At 32.8% G+C, this 19,941-nt stretch overlaps 1 protein-coding gene across 1 annotated transcript; it reads left to right on the plus strand.

Annotated features, from left to right (window-relative positions):
• The first annotated feature begins 8,338 nt into the window (after positions 1-8,338).
• Positions 8,339-17,483, plus strand: LOC123561743 (uncharacterized). Its single transcript, XM_053529822.1, has 3 exons — positions 8,339-8,790; positions 16,073-16,757; positions 16,802-17,483. Exons 1-3 carry the CDS (start codon positions 8,749-8,751, stop codon positions 17,245-17,247), a joined length of 1,173 nt encoding a protein of 390 aa, XP_053385797.1. The 5' UTR covers positions 8,339-8,748; the 3' UTR covers positions 17,248-17,483.
• The last annotated feature ends 2,458 nt before the right edge of the window (positions 17,484-19,941 follow it).

The following is a 19,941-nucleotide window of genomic DNA, read 5'->3' on the forward strand; positions in this document are numbered from 1 at the left end:
CTAAGAAGTCCTGAATAGGAAAAGGCAAGCCGATGGTAATATCTAATCATTCCCAAAGTCCCTTTCGGTATGTCGTAACCTTCTAAATCGTTGATATCTCTTCTACACACACGACCTACGAATGTCGGTACCACCGTCATAAGTCTGTGTACTTCGAGTTCTAATGCTTCTAGATTTGGGCAATTAATTATGTCTGCATGAGTTGGCTGACGGTCTCTGGCAATGTTTTTTTTTCAATCTCTTTAAACACCTTGTCCTGGTACTCCGGGTAGATTATTAAGCACAAAATAGTGCTTGTGCAGTTTTTAAATCCTACCAGGACTGAACTGTTTCGATATTTGTCTTCTGGCCTGTTTCGTCGGGCCCTTAAGGGTGTTTCTCTTGTTGCTCTGTCTTCTGAAAAGGCATTGAGTACGTACGTTTTTGGTTCTTAAGGTTTGCTTTTTATATATTTATACATGAGCATTTTTGTGTTTTACATGCCATGCCTTTTTGTTTCCATTACGTGTGTAAGAGATTCACCTGGAGTGGATTACTTTTATTTACACTGTCCCGTGTCTTTGGAACATGGTGGGGGTAAGAGTGAGGTTGAGTGCGCACCATAAACCGGTTTAAGCTCCCCAGTGGTGTTTTTGCCACTGACCGTTCCAAGGCGGTGCCCCACTGTGTTCCATTGTTTGTTTGTTTGTTTTGTCCTTATGTGTTGGCTTTGTGTGTGTGTGTGTATGTGTGTGTGTGTGTGTGTGTGTTGCACGCGTCTGCGTGTTCCATTGTTTGTTCGTTTTGTCCTTGTGTATTGGCTTTGTGTGTGTGTGTATGTATGGTGCACGCGTCTGCGTGCTGGGGGTTTCGTTTTTAAGAAGGCTGCGTTTTTGGTGCGTGACATTCCCTGTTTGATATTTGTCTTTGTTTGTTTTTTTGTTATCATCGACAATGTTGTATTTATTCCTGTAATACCAACAGAGCGATAGCAGTAAAAAAAATCCATGTCTCTGTTGTAAACACGTGTTTAAATAAAAAAAACTCATGCAAAAGCAATCTTATCTTATTTCGTATATGTCTTGCTTTGAGCAAGAAATGCACACAGAATGTTTGACATGACTTATCTTGTAAGATTTATTCTAGCAATCTGTCTGTCCCGTCTGTCTATATTGAAATACAGCCATGATAATGTCAATTATACTGATATGACCTTTTTCATTATTTTATTATTATGATATTGATAAAATATATGTAGATATTTACTTATTTATATAAAACGGCCACATTATAAAACAAACAAAACATATTAGAAATGGTAAGGGCAAAGAATGCCTTATTTTATATAATTTATAGTTGTTATCAAATGGTGCCAGTAGATAAATCTTACATTACGAACATACGTATATAACTGAGGAGATTCATGCAAAATATGTTTGAAATTATTATTATTAATGATGATGAAAAGCCATTTACTTCATTTCCCCTCTAAATAATAAATGTTAAAATTCCAGACAGTTTATTTGCATTCTATACACTATGTAGCATATATATCGTCATCATCTTACCTGTAAATCGCGGCGTTCCACCGCAATTCAAAGCGAACCACCGGCACTTGACCGCGATGCGCTGCGACATGTCTTCGCAATACACTTCAATCGATTTATTGCTTCTGATCGCGGTGTAAGCTGTTAAATATATGACAAGGGCTGCCTGAAAAAACGCGCATTCCCGCGGCTCATAAAATTGTCCGCGCTAGGGTCCAATCGCGGGGAAGCACGGACTTTGAAAGATCCGCGAGCCAGAGACTGTATAGTTATCTGCAATCTTGTGTAAAAGCCAGTTAATGATAGGACTACAGACTTTTTTCCGTGTAATATCGGAACGAGACAATGGGATAAGTCAAGGTCGACAATTTTTACACTCTTTATTGATGAGTTATCATCCCTATTACGACCAAATTGTGGGTCAGATATCTTTATTACTAACGATATTCCTGATATCATATGTCTATTATTTGCTGACGATGTAGCAAATTGTGCTGTAACGGCGGTTAAACTGCAACAACAGCTAAACTATGTGTATATGTTTTGCCAAAATACTGGTATGTAGGTACATCTTGATAAGACGGGAATTATTGTCTTCCGTAACGGTGGCACACTTTGAAATTATGAAAAATGGTATTTCAGAGGGATGCCAGTTAATAATACTCCTGTATATAAGTATATAGAATTATTGATCACACCCAGATTATCTTGGAGTTCTGCACAGGATAAGTTAGCAGCACAAGCTCAGAAATCCATATTTCCAATCATTCGCTTTCAAAAACCATTTGGATATTTCCCTAAACATGGATAGTTTAAAGTTTTTGATGCGGCAGTTAAACCCATTTTATGCTACGGGTCTCAGATTTGGGGGTATGAGTATTCTAATATTATTGAAGCTGTACATAACAGCTTTTGCAAGAAGCATCTTCGTGTTAAAAAAACTATTAATAATTGTATTGCTCTCGGGGAATGCGGTCGCCTCCCTTTATATAGAACATACTTCACAAATTATATCAAGTATTTGTGCAAATTATTACAAATGGCGGACAGCAGGTACCACAGAAATTGTTATGAAATGCTAAAATCACTAGATGAAGCAGGACAGATATGTTAGGGTTCTTAAGTAAAGAAAATGTTGTATACGTATGGCTATGGATATGTTTGGATTGCACAAGATAAAGGCGATGTCAGTATGTTTATTCAAATGTTCAAACAGCGCTTAATAGACTGTTTAAGTCAGAATTGGCATAATGATATAAACAGTTAAAGTCGCTGTGAGCACTACAAACATTTCAAAACATTATTAAATACTGAATGATACCTGCATATTAATATACCTTTAAAATATAAAATTGCATAATTATGCGAAATTTAGATGTTCAAACCAAAAGTTTAGATTGAAACAGGCAGACATGTGAATATCCCTTGAGATGCAAGGATATGTCAGTATTATGTAGAAAGCAATCATATCAATGTTGTAGTATGGTGGCATATTTCTGCATACGATAACCAGACAAAATTCGCGAAAACATATAAGCTTTTCGCGAAAACATAAAAGCTTTTCTCGATAGGAACTGCAAATATTAAGTGGATAAGTTTGTGTTAGTGCCCACTTCTGCATAAGAAAACCAGATAAGTTTCGCGAAAATGGACCAAATTTTCATGAAAAACGGTAAAGTTTTCGTGAAAATAAAATATTATTTTCGCGAAAACATTTTATTTTCACGAAACCTTTACCGTTTTTCATGAAAGTTTAGTCCATTTTCGCGAAACTTATCTGGTTTTCCTATGCAGTAGTGGGCACTAACGCAATCTTTTTCCATTTAATATTTGCAGTTGTTTCCGTGAAAAGCTTTTATGTTTTCGCGAATAATTTTCTGTTTTTCGTGAAAACTCGATACATTTTCGCGAAACTTATCTGGTTATCGTATGCAGAAATATGCCACCATATTGTAGAATGTAAATTTCATGTATTTTTCCAATGTCCAAGATTTGGTACAATTCGTAATCAATATCTATACAACTGGTATACATTTGGTACTACGGTAAACGACTTTTATGAATTGTTAGAAAGTGACAATCCTGAAAAAAATTAAGAGAATACCTGTGTTTGTTCAACATTCGGTTAATACATAGATACTCATCATGCACTCACCATTTACCTAATGATGTGAACGATAAAAGGGAGAATATTCACTTTGTTCCAGTATTGTATAATGGATTAAACCTTAAAAGAGTTGTTTTTCTTTAAAATGCTGGGTACACAACTGTATGTATGTGTGGCCTATAATTGCAAAATAAAATTGTTGAGTTGAATTGAGATGAGTTGAGCCATACCTCTGGTATTGCAAAGTGAAAAAAACTCAAGTGCACAAATTCACATGCTGGATAATGTTTCTACATGGTTTCATTTTGCAAGTGAGAAACTTTGTTTTTCGAACATATACTAAATTGTCCACAGTGTACATGAAGAATGCCGCATGCTTCCAAAACTCGGGAGATATCATCATTTTTTTTTTTCAGTAGAGACAGGTTTGTTAAGATATAGAAACTTTAAGCACCGTACTTGTGAAAAAATATGACATGAAACTACACAAAATGACATTAGTCATTTTATTTCGTTTCCAGACTACATTTTGCTCAAAAATATTGTTGACATATTACTTTAATGTTTACAAGCTAAACAATAAACGTATTACATTAGTTGTTTCAGATTATTGAATATATCAGAAATTGGTGTTTCTTTTTTTGATAAACAAGAAACATCAACAACAACACGTGTAGCGTTTGTTCGTAGATAATTATTAATTTCCAACGTTAAGCCTTCATCAGGGAAGAATAACAATAAAACCAACGGACGTGACGTCGTTAAACAACGTCGCGTAAAAAAGGCGTAAAAATGTATATAAAGTTTAGATCTACATTATTTACAATGTTAAATGAATTTTTTTTTTGTTTCTTTTTTTTAAATATAAAAAGTTCAATAAACTGTTTATTTTCTAATCTGATGTGTTCATTTATCGCTCGGGTAATTTGAAGTCATAAACTTGAACCTTTCAGCAACTTAGTACAGTGAAAATATCTATCTTATCATTAAATTGAAATTTATCCAAAACTGCAACTCTGAGCTTCAGTTTTTCTGACATCACCCATACCATGCATGTATAAATTCTTCTGACGAAGATACAAAACCTCCAGCAAAGTCAAAACGTTAGGAACAGTAAGTTATAAATGGTATATATAAATCTTTTTTTAAGCATATAGTTTGACTATGTTTTGTACGTCTAACTAAAGAATTGTCTTTTCATAGGATGTAATCAGATTTGAATTTTAAAGACAGCATTCTGTAATTAAACACATTTATTTTTATACAGGTATCGGAATGTTTGCTCGTGTTCGAGGTATTTCTCCAATATGACATACTGGATATATTTTTAATCGGCTAAGGAAATAACGTCATTAGAAGACAGGAAAAATCTGCCACACAACAATTTAAAAATCGTGTCTGGAACGATCATTTTAGAAGTGACACTGGTTATAAAGATGGTCGTTCGTTGATAGAGGACAATCTTTAAAACATAAAACCTCTAAGTGTAGAATACTGTCGAATCTCAAACGTTTCTGGATACAAATGTGGTTCCTCAAGTTTATGTGGAGGTTCGGCTGACCGTCTGAAAGACATTGTGTCCTCTTTTCTCCTGGCATTGCTAACAAATAGAATTTTAAGGGTCGATATGACAAGTCCCTTCCTGCGAGCTAAAGAAGTTTCTACTGTCAAATATTAACAATTTGTCAATGTGTACCCCTTTTCTGAAGACTGTTCCTAAGAAAATTTTCAGTAATATTAATTATGTTTCTGGAAATACAAAGAAATTCCTGAATCAAATTAATTATTTTAATTTTGACAGAATCTGGACAACAAAAGTAAAATTTTTACGATTTAACGCCTTTGCAGTCGGTGGGATAAGACAGCATAAACAAGCTGAAACACGACTGATATGGTTGTTGAATATTACAAATGAAGAAGCAATACATTTAGTACTGCATACTCTGTTTAAACCAAACCAATGAATTTTGAAGGATGCTGTACAATTCTTTGATAATCGAATACTATGGGGGCATTTAGTGTGTAGCCATATTCGAATTGGAAAAAATCCAAGCATTCCAGCGGACAAAACATTTAGTAGGGAATATTCAAATGAGACTATGATATTTGACTTTTTGGAAAGGTACGACGATGTCCGAAAATATGTCATTTACATTGCTTCTAACATCTTGCCTTTATCAGATATCAGGTTATTACTCCTTCGATGTTATAATCATATACTCATAACATATTTCTTGTCATCACGTATATATTTGCAGTTTCATTGTCATAACGTTCTTTGTTCAATTCAAATATACTATCAAGTATTAATATTGACAGTTTTACAACTCTCAATTTTTTTCTTGATGTCAGTGTTAAGATTATAAGGCCTTTGATAATTCAGATATTCAAAGTAGAAATTACCTTTTTAGTTTGAGACCAACACCACAGGAAAGAATTTCTAAAAATATGATACATAAAGAACACTTTATGTAAAACAGAACATAAAACAAAAATATTCAACTAGTAATGCTTCTAGTAAAACGTGACTAAAACGTGTCTGACTACTAAAATTATTTTTAGTTGTTTCGATACTTTGGAACAAAAAACGTTAACGTTATATCTAGTGACATGTTAGTGTGGTGCAAAAACTTTTAATAAAAGCTGTTACATCATGTATTATATACAGTGGTATGTTTAGGACATGCACTTATTTTTTAAAGATCTTATCTCGTGCGCACGACATTTTATCTCTGCGCACGATATATTATCTCAAGCGCACGACATCTTTTCTCAAGCGCACGACATCTTTTCTCGTGCGCACGACATCTTATCTCGAGCGCACGACATCTTATCTCGAGCGCATGTCATATTATCTCGTGCACACGACATCTTATCTCGTGCGCACGACATCTTATCTCCTGCACACGACATCTTATCTCGAGCTTACGACATCTTATCTATATATATTAGCGCCCTTTGTGTGTATTTAGGTCATCAGTAAAAACATACGGACAAGTAGATAGTTAGGGTCCCGCATTTTCATATGTTATTTAAACTTCACACAAGTACATGTTTATCACATCATTTAGGAGATCAGTGCACATAATTAGTCATCCCATCTTCAAAATTAAACGAATATAATTAATAACACTGACTGCATGTTAGAACAGCAACAAATCGTGGTTCGACTGAAAATATCATTTTGCATATTGTCAGAAAAGTTGTTAAATTGCATGCATGAATTAAGGAGAACCGGGGAAATTCTTTGATATTTTGGCGAAGTCTGCATACTTATAGCGAATAAGATATGGAGCAAAAAGTGGCAAACATATTCCCGTTTGTGAAGAAGACTCCAAATTTTGCATGAAAAAAAGTTACTCTTAGCGTGATATTGAAGATATTTTAATGGTTGCAATTCAGGTAAATCTATCAATCTATATCCAAATCTGGATATCGAAATACCATATAACAATTTACGCAGTTTCAAATTGTGGTTGTCAATATTAGATGTTGTTTACCTTAACTAGAAAAAAAGTTACGTTTCGCGTGAGAAACTTTGAACTATTTGCGAGGTGTGGGTAGATGCATTTATCAAAAACCTGTCAAAATGCGGATGCAGAAGTCATGCATTAAATTAAACATTGACGAATATTTCAAACAAGATAACAACAAAAAAACTAGTATATCCTTAATGTGTGATTTTTGCCTATGCAATGAAAGGATATAAGGATATTAAATAAACCAATAAATAAATAAATATTGATAATAACAGCTTTGCACACGGTTCGAATACGAGATTTGTTCACAAGTGTAGCAGTTGTAATTAGGTAAGGGTTTAGATGCAGTTACCCTAACAGACACATTGATAGGTCCCTTTGGCGATACACAATATGCCCAGTTGCACAATAAAATATATCATAGAATGACAAAGTGTTTCAGTGACAAAAATATATTATAACTATATATCTACTGCTACTGTTGATTTAAAGTTGTGTCCTGGGCTGTATTGTATAGAGCAAGTCACATAACTCTGATTTTTTAACATTCTATGTCTGGCATAATTCAATTTAATATTCCCCGCCGAAAGCGAATGGACATAGTTTTGTCGTCGTCCGTCCGTCCGGAGCCATATCTAGGAAGTGGTTCTAAATATTTTAATAAAACTTCATCTGCATGTTTATCATTATAAGGAAATGTGGCCTGTAAAGTTTCAGTCAGATTGCCCAAGTAATACAAGAGTTATGATACTTTGTAGTTTCTAGTGTTAACTATATAGGGTACTATAAATATGGCAATTTCTGCTTTATAACTTGTGACAGATTTGACCTAGAACTATGAAACTTAAACTGAATTTAGATCACCATAATGTGGTAGTGCACACGTATTTTCGTCAGGATTTCTTTAGAAACTTCAGAGTTATTGCCCTCTAATTGTTTAAAAATCCACATATTTGTACATAACAAACTAACCAGTTGGTAGAATTTCATTAAACTTCTTTCATCTTTTTCCATGATCATTTATTATCAACACGTGTAGTTGTGTACCCACACCTGATCACCCCCTAGTTACACACCCTCCCCCTCCCCATACAACCACCCCACATTTATTCCATTTTCTTAATGTTAAACTTTCCATGAATATTTATCAACATGCAAAGTTGTACATTTACCCCCACCCCCTTCACCTCGCTCCCTCACCAAGTCAATTACGCAATGTTATAAAAACAATAAAAATGTACATTTCTAACAGGGATCTAACTCTATGTAATGGGTTTTGGTGCCTTAAATAATCTATTACAGAATAAAAGAAAAGCATAAAATGATGTCATAAAATGTTACTTAAATGTTATCAACCACCTTTAAAGAATAAAAACCTGTTGCTTATTAAATAATATTACCTTATAGTAGAGCCGTGTAACTTCCTCCTTTTGATCAACTTTAACTTACGTGCGTGTTAGTTTAACAGAACAAAGAAAACTGTGTGTTATTTGTTGTTTTAATTCAGTGTATATTTCCAATATATTTAAGTTGAATATATCATGTACATAAAGTAGAGACTTTTGATTTTGATAATGTGCATGTATCAAACGGAATAAAACGTGTGACTGAATTTCTTAGATAAATTTGAACACCGATGGCTGGATGTGATATATCGGTGCAAAAACGGGTCCTGTTGGTTTGTATTTCATTGTTCTTTAAGTTTCAGAAACTAATTATCGTTCTTGGCATTTTATAGGTACGATATACCTGATATTCTTATTTATTTATATTGTTGATATCTCCTTTAAAAATATTCAAGGCTAAACTTTAAAATACATGGACGTATGCATTCGAATTATAACTATTGTTTGAACAATATGTTTAAGATTTATGATTTTCATGTTTTAAATAGTATATCACATATCTGCACCAATGTTATTGAAGAACATCATTTCGTTCCTAGTGTCACCTTTGGTAATAGTTTTATAAAGTGTTGCTGGCATGTAGTACCACCAGGCTTTTGCAATGTTTCTGCTATCTAACTTAAACCCTGAGCATGAAGGGAAAGTGACAACAGCTCGTTCTTTGTCTCATTTGCTTTAAAATAAGGATCAAACTGCTGCGTTTAAGTGAACAGCCTACAAGTTCAGAATCATATTACAAGATTCAAGTGTTAAATTTTGTATTAAGGACGTATGCTAGAACTTGGTTCGAAAATTTTCCCAATAACAGAATTTCTTCAAACTTTGGATATTGAAGGACAATCATCTAAGAAACAAAAATATGCAATAAAAATCAAGGTCACCGGTATCGAAAAAGAGTTATCTGTCCTTGAAAACGGCATTTCCCCCAAAAATGACGTTTTCAAGGGCAGATAACTCTTTTTCGATACCGGTGACCTATGATTTTTATTACATATTTTTGTTTCTTAGATGATTGTCCTTCAATATCCAAAGTTTAAAGAAATTCTGTTATTGGGAAAATGTTCGCCCATCTCATATACAGGGAATTCTAGCGTACGCCTTTAATGCATATATCCATGTTGTACATTCATAGCAACGGTTATAATTTAATTATTAGATAATAGACAAATGTCCATAATCGTATAATATAACATGAAAGTATCTATAGAAGTGTCTATAAACAGCTGCTTGTCCTGATATTTGATTTATAGATTACAGGACGTAGATGGTGTGCATAGTGTTGATGTTATTTGTTTAGCCAATTGTTTCACATGAAAAATTATACTCATACAATTCATGTTTTGATTATCAAAATTCAGCCTACAAAGCATATATAATATATTTTATAGAAAATTATTTTTTGATGTTGTACAGCTTTTCTATGTTTCAGCGATTTTGAGAAAATGTATAATGTACGAAAATCAAATACCTTAAGGCTCATATTATCAATAATAGTTATTACATGTAAAAACCGTAAATGGTATTGGTTAAAAATGAAAAATGAAAATAAAAATGAAACATCAAGATCAATTTCGACTAAGTATAATATGCAGTTGATAGTATTACTTTAAATGGATAGAATATGACAAAACTGCATGTGCTTTCCACGAATAAAATGTCTTGTTCGAAATCGAAAGAACCTTACGATATCCGAACTTTGATATGGTGTTCATTACTTAATTAAGTTTAAATATTATATTACTAGCGAGAAAAAAAGCTCCACCAACAAGTTTTACGTAATGGAATTCTTTCGAAGACAAGTTCTACACTATTCTTCTTGAAATCCTTCGATGAATTTTGTTTATTTATATACCTCCTCAACCTTCAAATATGTATATGTCACAGGGTTTGTTTTAAAATAAAACAATGCTATAGCTGTAAAATTTCATTGAAATATGCAAACTTTCCTTTTAATAGGAGATGTTATTTGTCGTCAGTTCGCATTGGGTTTATATAACCTATAAAACGCATCAGCATTACCTTTTCATTGTGCATCTTCCAACATGTAACCCGAGTGTTGTTATACAATGTAGCTTGAAAATATCGCTGAACACGTCCATTTATATCCATTTTAAACTGATGTTATTTTTAACCTTAAGAAGAAAAAATATGCAAGAATTTATAATAACAGTTTAAAGCCGTGCCCTGTTGGATAGTAATAAATTGTTTTGATTAGAGCTGAATTGAAAATTAAAAACAACATGCGCTCTTTTTCAAATTACAGAAATGATAAAACTTTCACCGTTTGCTATCAGATACTCATTCGCTGTAACATTTTTGTAATATAAACTCATTTTGTGTAGTTACATATATGTAAAAATACCTAATCAAAATCGGCATCACTGTAATAGAGACAGGATTCTATCAATTTTCAGACCACAAGTCAGTCACTAGGTCAAATTAGTGAGCTTTACTTCAAATTGACGCTGCCTACTTACTGTTAATCAAGATGAACTATGTGATCTTTTCATGCGTGAAGTCCGTGCAAATCATTTAATTAGAACAATGATTTAATATACTACACATATGGGGCTAATTATATCCTATCGGGAATTTCGTATTAAGCAAAAAGAAACAATTTATGAAATGTTTTTCAATGAATTATTGGAATATTAGTGTGTGATACATTTGATTATTCTACAATAAAAATATCAAACTTTATTTGATATATTCTTCGCTAGTAGGATAATTTAGTCCAGATAATGTGCTAACTCGAAATTAACCCTGGACTCCTATGTGCATATTTACTTAATGTTGATGAAGTATATGTATACCCAAGGCTTTCATTAACTGCAGAAGGAGTAGAATGGGTACACAATGCACATATACTGTTGAAATAATATTAAGTCCAAATAGGGATATAACTCAAGACAAAATATATCAGAAATGGAACCTTCAACGATAAGTGCATGTCCACTGTTGATGATGTATACAAAGTTTCATTTGAATCATTGGTTTTCTTTCTCTTTATACATTAACTAATCTCAAATTGCTAACATTACTTTTATTAGTATCTTATATATAAATAATACAAGCATTTTATTAGCACCTTCATATATGTAAATACTGTGTTGAATGAAATTTTCATTTTTATTTCATATAATGTACAAGACATTACAAATGCTACATAACTTTGCTACAATCATTTAAAGTCAATTTAATTGGTAGCATTCACACTTTTTATTAAATAAGATTATAGCAGGTTGATATCAAGTTCGATAAGGGATATGGTCTGTTATCTTGTAACGGAACATATTAGCTATTTATACATGTATATTTTGCAGACCTCTTAGTGATAAGGTCTTACAAGAAACCATTTCCTGGAATGTTTTGTATATACTTTTAATCATCAACATTTTCAAATTATTACATGCATTTGTATGTACAGTCGTGACATTTAGTAGATACCATTTACTTGCTTGGGCCGGTAATTGGATAATTCATGAGGAACTTTTATATTGCTTACGAGTAACAGTCTCCAAAATAATACATCATTTGTTTCATGGCAAACATTTATTCAGTAAATTAGCCCTTTCATTAATTTTAATTTAGGTGTAACCATATCAATATATTTCATTGAATCGGTCAAGTTTTAATAATTAGGTTTACGTGCAATAAGTATGTCTATATATACTTCCTGTTTTATGACAATACTTTTACTTTTGCATAATTTTATACATGTATATGTTTTGCGTCGTACTTGTAAGGCATGATACACATTATATACTATGGTCTTTTATATTTTCTTCTTCATAGGAATAAACTCTGTATAGGGTGTTTGTTACGCCATTTGTATATAAGAGATTTAGTTAATGTATATTCTACACGTATTTGTTGTAATGTGTGCCTCCCTTACTTCCTCCGTTTTCGGTAATTCCGTAGAAAATGTGGGGGAAGACAGCTCTCTTTCAAGTCCTATCTTTTTGGGCATTTCTAAAGAAACCTCCACATCTTATTTACATTATTTACCTTTATAAGATTATTTTGCTTTGTAAAACATTTCAGAAACATGTTTCTTTCATACAATGAACATAATTTATGTTATATGCTTTTTCTACTTTTCTGAATAAACAAGTTCATTTCTTGACTATTTAACCACATTTTATGTTTGTTGATTTCTCCTATAACTGGCACCTTGTATTGACAGTTTTTGTAACTGCAACTTCAAACTAATTTTGTGTAGTAACGTATATTTCAAATTACCTTAACAGACACACACAAGAGTTATATCAATTTTCAGACCACCAATCAGCCCTAGTATCTATCAGTGAGCTTTAGATCAAATTGACGCTACCTATTAATATAGATGAAATAATTGATCTTCTCATCTGTGAGGTCCATGAAAAGCATTTAAACAGAACAAGGAGTTAATACACTACACAAATGAACATATAGTATATAGTAAATATTTTAGACCAGGATATAAAATTAAACAAATAATAACAACCCATGAAATGTTTATGAATGATCTGTAGAGATATTAGTGTGTAATATATCTGATTATTTTGCATAAAAATATTAAATATATTTTTCGGTGGTAGGACGGAATTTACTCCAGATAATGTGCTAACTCGAAACAAATCCGGAATGATATACGTATGTTCACGATGTTGATGAAGAAAATTTATTCCAAATTTCATTAACCGTGGGAGAAGTTGCATGGGTCACAGTGTACAGATAATGTGAAAGAATATAAAATCCAAGAAGGGATATAACTGAAGAAAGAGTAATCAGATATTGAACAATCTACGACATGTGCATGTCCGCTGTTAATGATGTATACTTTTTCAACGTTTCATTTGAATCATATTGCACCTGTAGGAGGCGTAGGGTACACACGGTACAAATCATATTATATAAGCAAATGGCATTACGAAAACATTTTTCCTAACGTCCCATCAATATCAGCATGTCCAATTAATGGTAATAATATACACCAAGTATCTTTTTTTAAGTGAAAGGAAAAAAGTAGGATATATGTGATATGTATTTGTAGTACTGTAAAGTCCACGAAGGGGAATAACATTTGTAAAAATAAATGGACACAAAGTTCCCGAAATTATGTTCATGGCCATTTCATATACATGTAAATAAAGTGGCACTACAGTCACGAACTGCACTGTATATGTCACATATCTAAGTTACAAAAATTATGAAATAATCATTGAACAAATGAGTTGAACTGATTAAAACATTATTTAATTTATAAAATTACATGCAACATGTAATAAAAGAATGGCATAAAACGTTTACCCTATCCTATTATCAACTCCTTACCGAAATTATGTACTTTGCATGTCCTTTTATTTTTGAATTTTAAAGCAACCCGTCTGCTGTACTTTTTCGCTACAATTTCTTTTTGTTGTGGGACTACTTTTCGATGCAAGGATCTCTGGCTGTGATTGGGACCTCTGTGCTTCACTGAATTTACCATCGCCAGAGTTGTTTTATGCCCCGAAGTTGGGCATATTAAAACGCACTGTCCGTTAGTGTGTGTGTGTGTGTGTGTGTGTTTGTGTGTGTGTGTTTGTGTGTGTGTGTGCGTTTGCTTCCGTGCGTGTAAATTGTTGTCCGGACTGTATCTCGGCCATGAATGAAGGGATTTTAAAATAACTTTGCATAAATGTTTATCATAATGTGACAATGTGTCATGCTCATGACATTGACCCCTAGCTCCAAGGTCAATGTCACACTCAGAGGTTAATAGTGTCTGTCTCGTGTCCTGTTCATAACATTGCCATTCATTAAGGATTTTTAAAATCACATTGCATAAATGGTCCCCATAGTGAGACCACGTGTCATGCGAAAGATCAAAATCCCTACCTCCAATGTCAAGGTCACACTTAGAAGTAAAATCTTAACATGGTTTGTTTCTTCTCTGAGCCATATATCAAGGGATTTGAAAATAATTTGACATAAATGTTAACACTATTGAGGGGTTTAGCGCTTATGACCCGGATCTCTCAGGTCAAGTTCAAGGTCACAAAATGGTTCATATCTAAATTGTTCTAACGTATTTTTCACAGACAACTGTAGCATTCTTGGGTACGCTTCGGGGACATTTGCCACTAATTATTCAGTAAATTAGCCCTTGCATTAATTTTACATTTAGGTGTAACCATATCAATATATTTCATTGAATCGGTCAAGTTTTAATAATTAAGTTTACTCTTGTTCTGAATGACTACAATGATGTATAAGTAAACCCAATGGGATAACATACATTAAAACCGGAAGTTGATATTATAACTTGATGTAACTAGATATTACATTTAATTGTAATTGCAGCTCAGCACAAACACATTTACTTTACATATCAAGAAGGTTTTTTATGCAATAAGATATGCAAATATTCAATTTGGCCAACACTCGTTGCTTTTTGATATAATTGTAAACACTCGGAAAATCGCTAGATTAATGTATCATTTTGGTTTGTAATGTTATTGTTAATAAAGTAAGAAGTGTCGAGTACAGAAAACCGAGTGCTTTCCTCCTCAGAAACTCTATGCCACTCTTAATAAATACTGCAAACACTTGGTGCGTGAAACAAATATAAGTGTCGGGAATTTCTAGTTAACGCTTTATGGCGATGAAAGCATCCATTTACATGTCTTGGACGCTCTATATTTCATCAAAGTATGTCAAGTATTGAGTGTTGATCTCGTAGATAAGTTGTTTGCCGCTCAGTCCAAGCCTCGGGGGTTCGAGCCCATTTGGGGTCACGACCATGACTTCTCATATGACACCAATACTGTTTTTTTTTTCTTGTTTTTTTTTCTTGTTTTTTTTTCCCCCAGGAAGCTGACTCGGGAGTCGATTTCAATAAGCTTGGAGCTTCCATGACAATCGAGATAAAACAAATTAATGTAAATTAAGTAAATAAATAAGAAAGCCATAGGCCACCCTGTTTTGTTATGAAGATAGATATCTAATTACAGAAAGTAATTTTAAACGATAAGCAAAGAACATTTGAAACCCAATTAATGAAAGAACATAAACATATTTTATCAAAAGGCAAAGTTGAAATGAACAAAATATTTTATGAAAATCTAAAATATTTTTGTAACAGTTATCAATTTACGAAAGAATTAAACTTAATTATGAGTAATTAAAGTCTTGATTAAAATATTGTTGCAGTTATTTCTTTTATATAAATAAAAAAGGGCAACTGTGCTTCCATTTTCTGTACTGATTGACGATATCATTATATTCACTTTAATTTCTGCACTCATTATCGAGTAAATGAGATGTAAAATAATATCAGTGTGCAAATAAAGATAAAATACCGAATTACAGACAATCCTTCAAGACCTTAAAGGCAGTAGCCTAAAGAGGGTAAGTCTTTCCTTAGGCATATACTTTGACAAAGTATTTTGTACGTCAAATATTCTGTACAGCCTAGACAAGTATATGAAATTTATTTAGTTAAAAATGTATAGTATGTTTCATAGGATGAAATGAGATTTGCATTTTATAAACAAGATTTTCTAATTAAACCAAATTGTCTTTATTCAGGTATTGGCAGGTTTGTCCGTGTTCGTGGTATTTCTGCTATTTATCATACTGGACATAGGAAACGGAAATAATATCATTAGAAAACAGCAAGATTCTGCCATACAACAATGTGAACATAGTGTCTGGAACGAACATCTTACAAATGACATAGTTTATAATGGTGGTCGTTTGCTGACAAAGGACAATCTAGAGATTTTAAAACCTCTAAGTGTAGAGCACTGTCGAAGTCAGAGGTTTTTGGTTTACAAATGCGATTCGTCAAGCTATTGTGGAGGTTGGGCTGACCGTCAGAAGGGCATTGTGTCATCTTTTCTCCTGGCATTGTTAACAAATAGGACTTTTATCGTCGATATGACAAGTCCCTGCGAGGTAAAGAGGTTTCTGCTGCCAAATATTTACAATTGGTCAATGTGTACTACTTTCCTGGAGACTGTCTCGAAGAAAAACTTCAGTTATTTTAAGTATGTATATGGAAATACAAGAAAGAAATTCGTGAATCAAATTAAAAGTTTTAATTTTGATAAAAACTGGACAAAAAGAGTAGTATTTTTACAATTTAATGCCAATGCTATCAATGGAATAAGACAACACAAACAAGCTAAAACACGACTGAAATGGTTGATGAATGTAACAAATGCAGAAGCAAGGCATTTAGTGCTGCACACTCTGTTAAACCAAACCAAAGAATATTGAAGGATGCTGTACAATTCTATGATAATCGAATACTAGAAGGCATATTAGTATGTAGCCATATTCGAATTGGGCAAAATCCAAGTATTCCGGCAGATAAAACACGTGCAAGAAAACCAAATGAGACTGTGATATTTGAGTTTTTGGATAGGTACGATGATTACCGGAAACATGCCATTTACATTGCTTCTGATTCAGACGATATAAAAAGACTTGCTGAGATCAGATTTAAATCATTTGTAAATATAAATCGAACAACTGTTCATATTGATCGACTAGGAAAGTTGAGGCCTTTTACTAAAGAAGCTTGTGAAGGATTTTATTCAGTACTTTTTGAACAACTAATCCTCACACTGTGTGACACACTTGTTTTGACACCTAGTGGCTTTGGAACCACGGCGGCCTATTTAAGAGGCGTCTCTGACAATCTATATATGTTTCAACCGGAAACACAAAGAATACTTAAATTAAATGTAACTTTCTAAACAATTTAATTTTCGTTTAAAAGGGTAATTTTCCATAGAGGGGACAAAATATCAGATATAAAGTTAAAATTATCGCATCGTTGATGTCGCTAACATATACTTATCATATACTTCTTGTTATTCTTGCAGCTTTCTGTAATAACATTGTTCGATCGATATAACATTTTAATTGTAAATATCAAAAGTTAACAACTGTCGGTCTTATCTAGATGCTTATACAACTTATCGTTAGTTTCAGATATATCACCTGAAAGTATTGGTACATTTTTGTGGCATATTGTCAAAGGTCAAAGTTACAGGGATTACTTCAACATCCAACATTGTTATATCTACTACAGGTGTCTGCTGCTGCATGTGTCTTAGTAACACTAATCCAAATCTCTCACCCCATACCCTCATATCAACCGATCCTCTCCGCCTCTGTATAATTATCATTAGTTTTATCAATTTCACTTCAGTATTTGATATTTTATCACAGTATTCTTTAATAAGACCAAGTAACTCGAACCCCAGGGATGCTATGCTTAGGCCATTTACTATAATATGCCATATCCCTGAGTTCCAGACACACTCAGTATTGTTGAATAAAAAAGACAAAAAATACCAGTAAAGATCGATCGTCCTATCATATGGCGAATGCAATAAAGCATGTACTCTTATCTAAACCTGTACTAAACCTGTATTTCCTGACAGTCCGGAATGAAATAAAATTAAGTGATAATTATGTCACTAGCTGGACTACATCAACATTACCTTTTGACAATATAAACCGTTTTCTGAACAACATTAGTTTCACTCTGTTTTTCATGCCGCTATCAAAACCGTTTTACTTCTTTACAAGGTAAGAGACCAACAATTCAAAAATATGAACAGGGAACATACTAGCACTAAGGTAATCGTAATATGGGTATAAGGTATTGTTTAGGTCGTTCCGATCGGTCAGTTATGTAAACCAATAAGATGAGATGTATAAAATATTATATACATGATTGCTTTAAGTTATCAGCCTTATGACGAATCAGTAAATTAAACCTATTATCTCTTATCAAGTGTTAAGTTATTGTAAATGCCAAAAAGTTGTGAAGTTATTATCATTTTAAATCCACGACTGACAGGATGATGTTCCGATCGGTCAGTTATGTAAACCGATAAGATGAGATGTATTAAGTATTATATACATGATTGCTTTAAGTTATCAGCATAATGACGAATCAGTTAATTAAACCTATTATCTCATATCAAGTGTTAAGTTATTGTAAATGCCAAAAAGTTATGAAGTTATTATCATTTTAAATCAACGACTGACAGGATGATGTTCAGATTGTGATAGCGGAAAGTGGTTTTGCCTTCGCGACCAGTTCAGACGAAGGTCAGGACGCGCAAACTAATTATGGTCTGCACTCTTCGCTATTCAGTGCCCAAATCGAATTATGGAACAATCCATTAAAAAAAATTAGCAGGGTAAGGATTAATGAATAAGTATGGTGCCGATATAGAAACGTGATAGATAAGACTGATATAAGATGATCAATAAAAAGAATTGGAGATTTAATGATGGCAACAAAACTTATACTTATATATGCACTGTTTTAAACTCTATCATAACTGAAGTGGGAAAATAAGCTGTAGATAGTTCATATCAAAAATGAATTTGCTTTCATCCTGAGGTAAGATCAACATGAATGCATAAAACGTCAGAAAATACTACCGAAATCGCCAGTTTTACAACTGATTGTGTCGCAGTTGATATATAAATGTAGTTTTACCTAAATTATATTTAAACTACGTTTTAAAGTTTGACTTTTCTTCGACGATGCATGACCTCTTTGAGTCGAATCGCCGTAAAATTCAACCCATTAACTCAATTCTTAATGTTTCTAGAGGCATAAAGAGCCATCTGAATATACGAGCACATAATTAGGGGTAAGCCCTATTGTTTGAGAAAATAAGTCAACCAACACCGAAACATAAAAAGAAAGGGTTGTTGCACATGAAAATGTAATAACAACTAAAACCTGTATATTGCATAACAAACAATTTTCAAATAACTAATATTTAAACTTATTACTTACTTATTGTAAGTAGGCTTACAATTACAAGTTTGTAATGCAGTACTAAATTTAGGGAATATTTTGAAATTATCTACATGCATTATAAATTATAAATGGATGGACATTTGCTTAACTAATCGATATGCTTAATAAATGTTCTAATTAGAAAAATAAATTAAGGAAAAAACTGTAAATTAACAGTGTACAGTCAATTGACAAGTATGTCTTTATCAATTTTTCATAGCAAGGGGAAGAAAGTTTGTAAGTTCAAACTAAATAAGATGTTCTGAATACTTCCACTTATTCAAACGTAAAACTGTAAAACCTAAATAAGATGTTCTGATACTTCCACTTATTCAAAAACTGTAGAAGTGTAAAACTAAAAAAACTTGACGAACGCATACGAAAATAATTAATCAATTAACATACAATTATCGGTCTCAAGATTTTGTGAACGGAGGAGTAATAACAATAACTACCATCAAGGAAACTATACAAAGTTATGAACAATGGTCCACTTGATCATTTACCGCAGAAAACAATTGTTAATACACATATAAACGACTGAAAATGATAGTATTTAGGTTATCAGTGGGGTTATAGACATCTTTAAACGCACTTTGCTTACAGTCATAGTCATTAT

The sequence above is a fragment of the Mercenaria mercenaria genome, chromosome 18, assembly GCF_021730395.1.
Source record: "Mercenaria mercenaria strain notata chromosome 18, MADL_Memer_1, whole genome shotgun sequence".
Taxonomy (NCBI): Eukaryota; Metazoa; Mollusca; class Bivalvia; order Venerida; family Veneridae; genus Mercenaria; species Mercenaria mercenaria.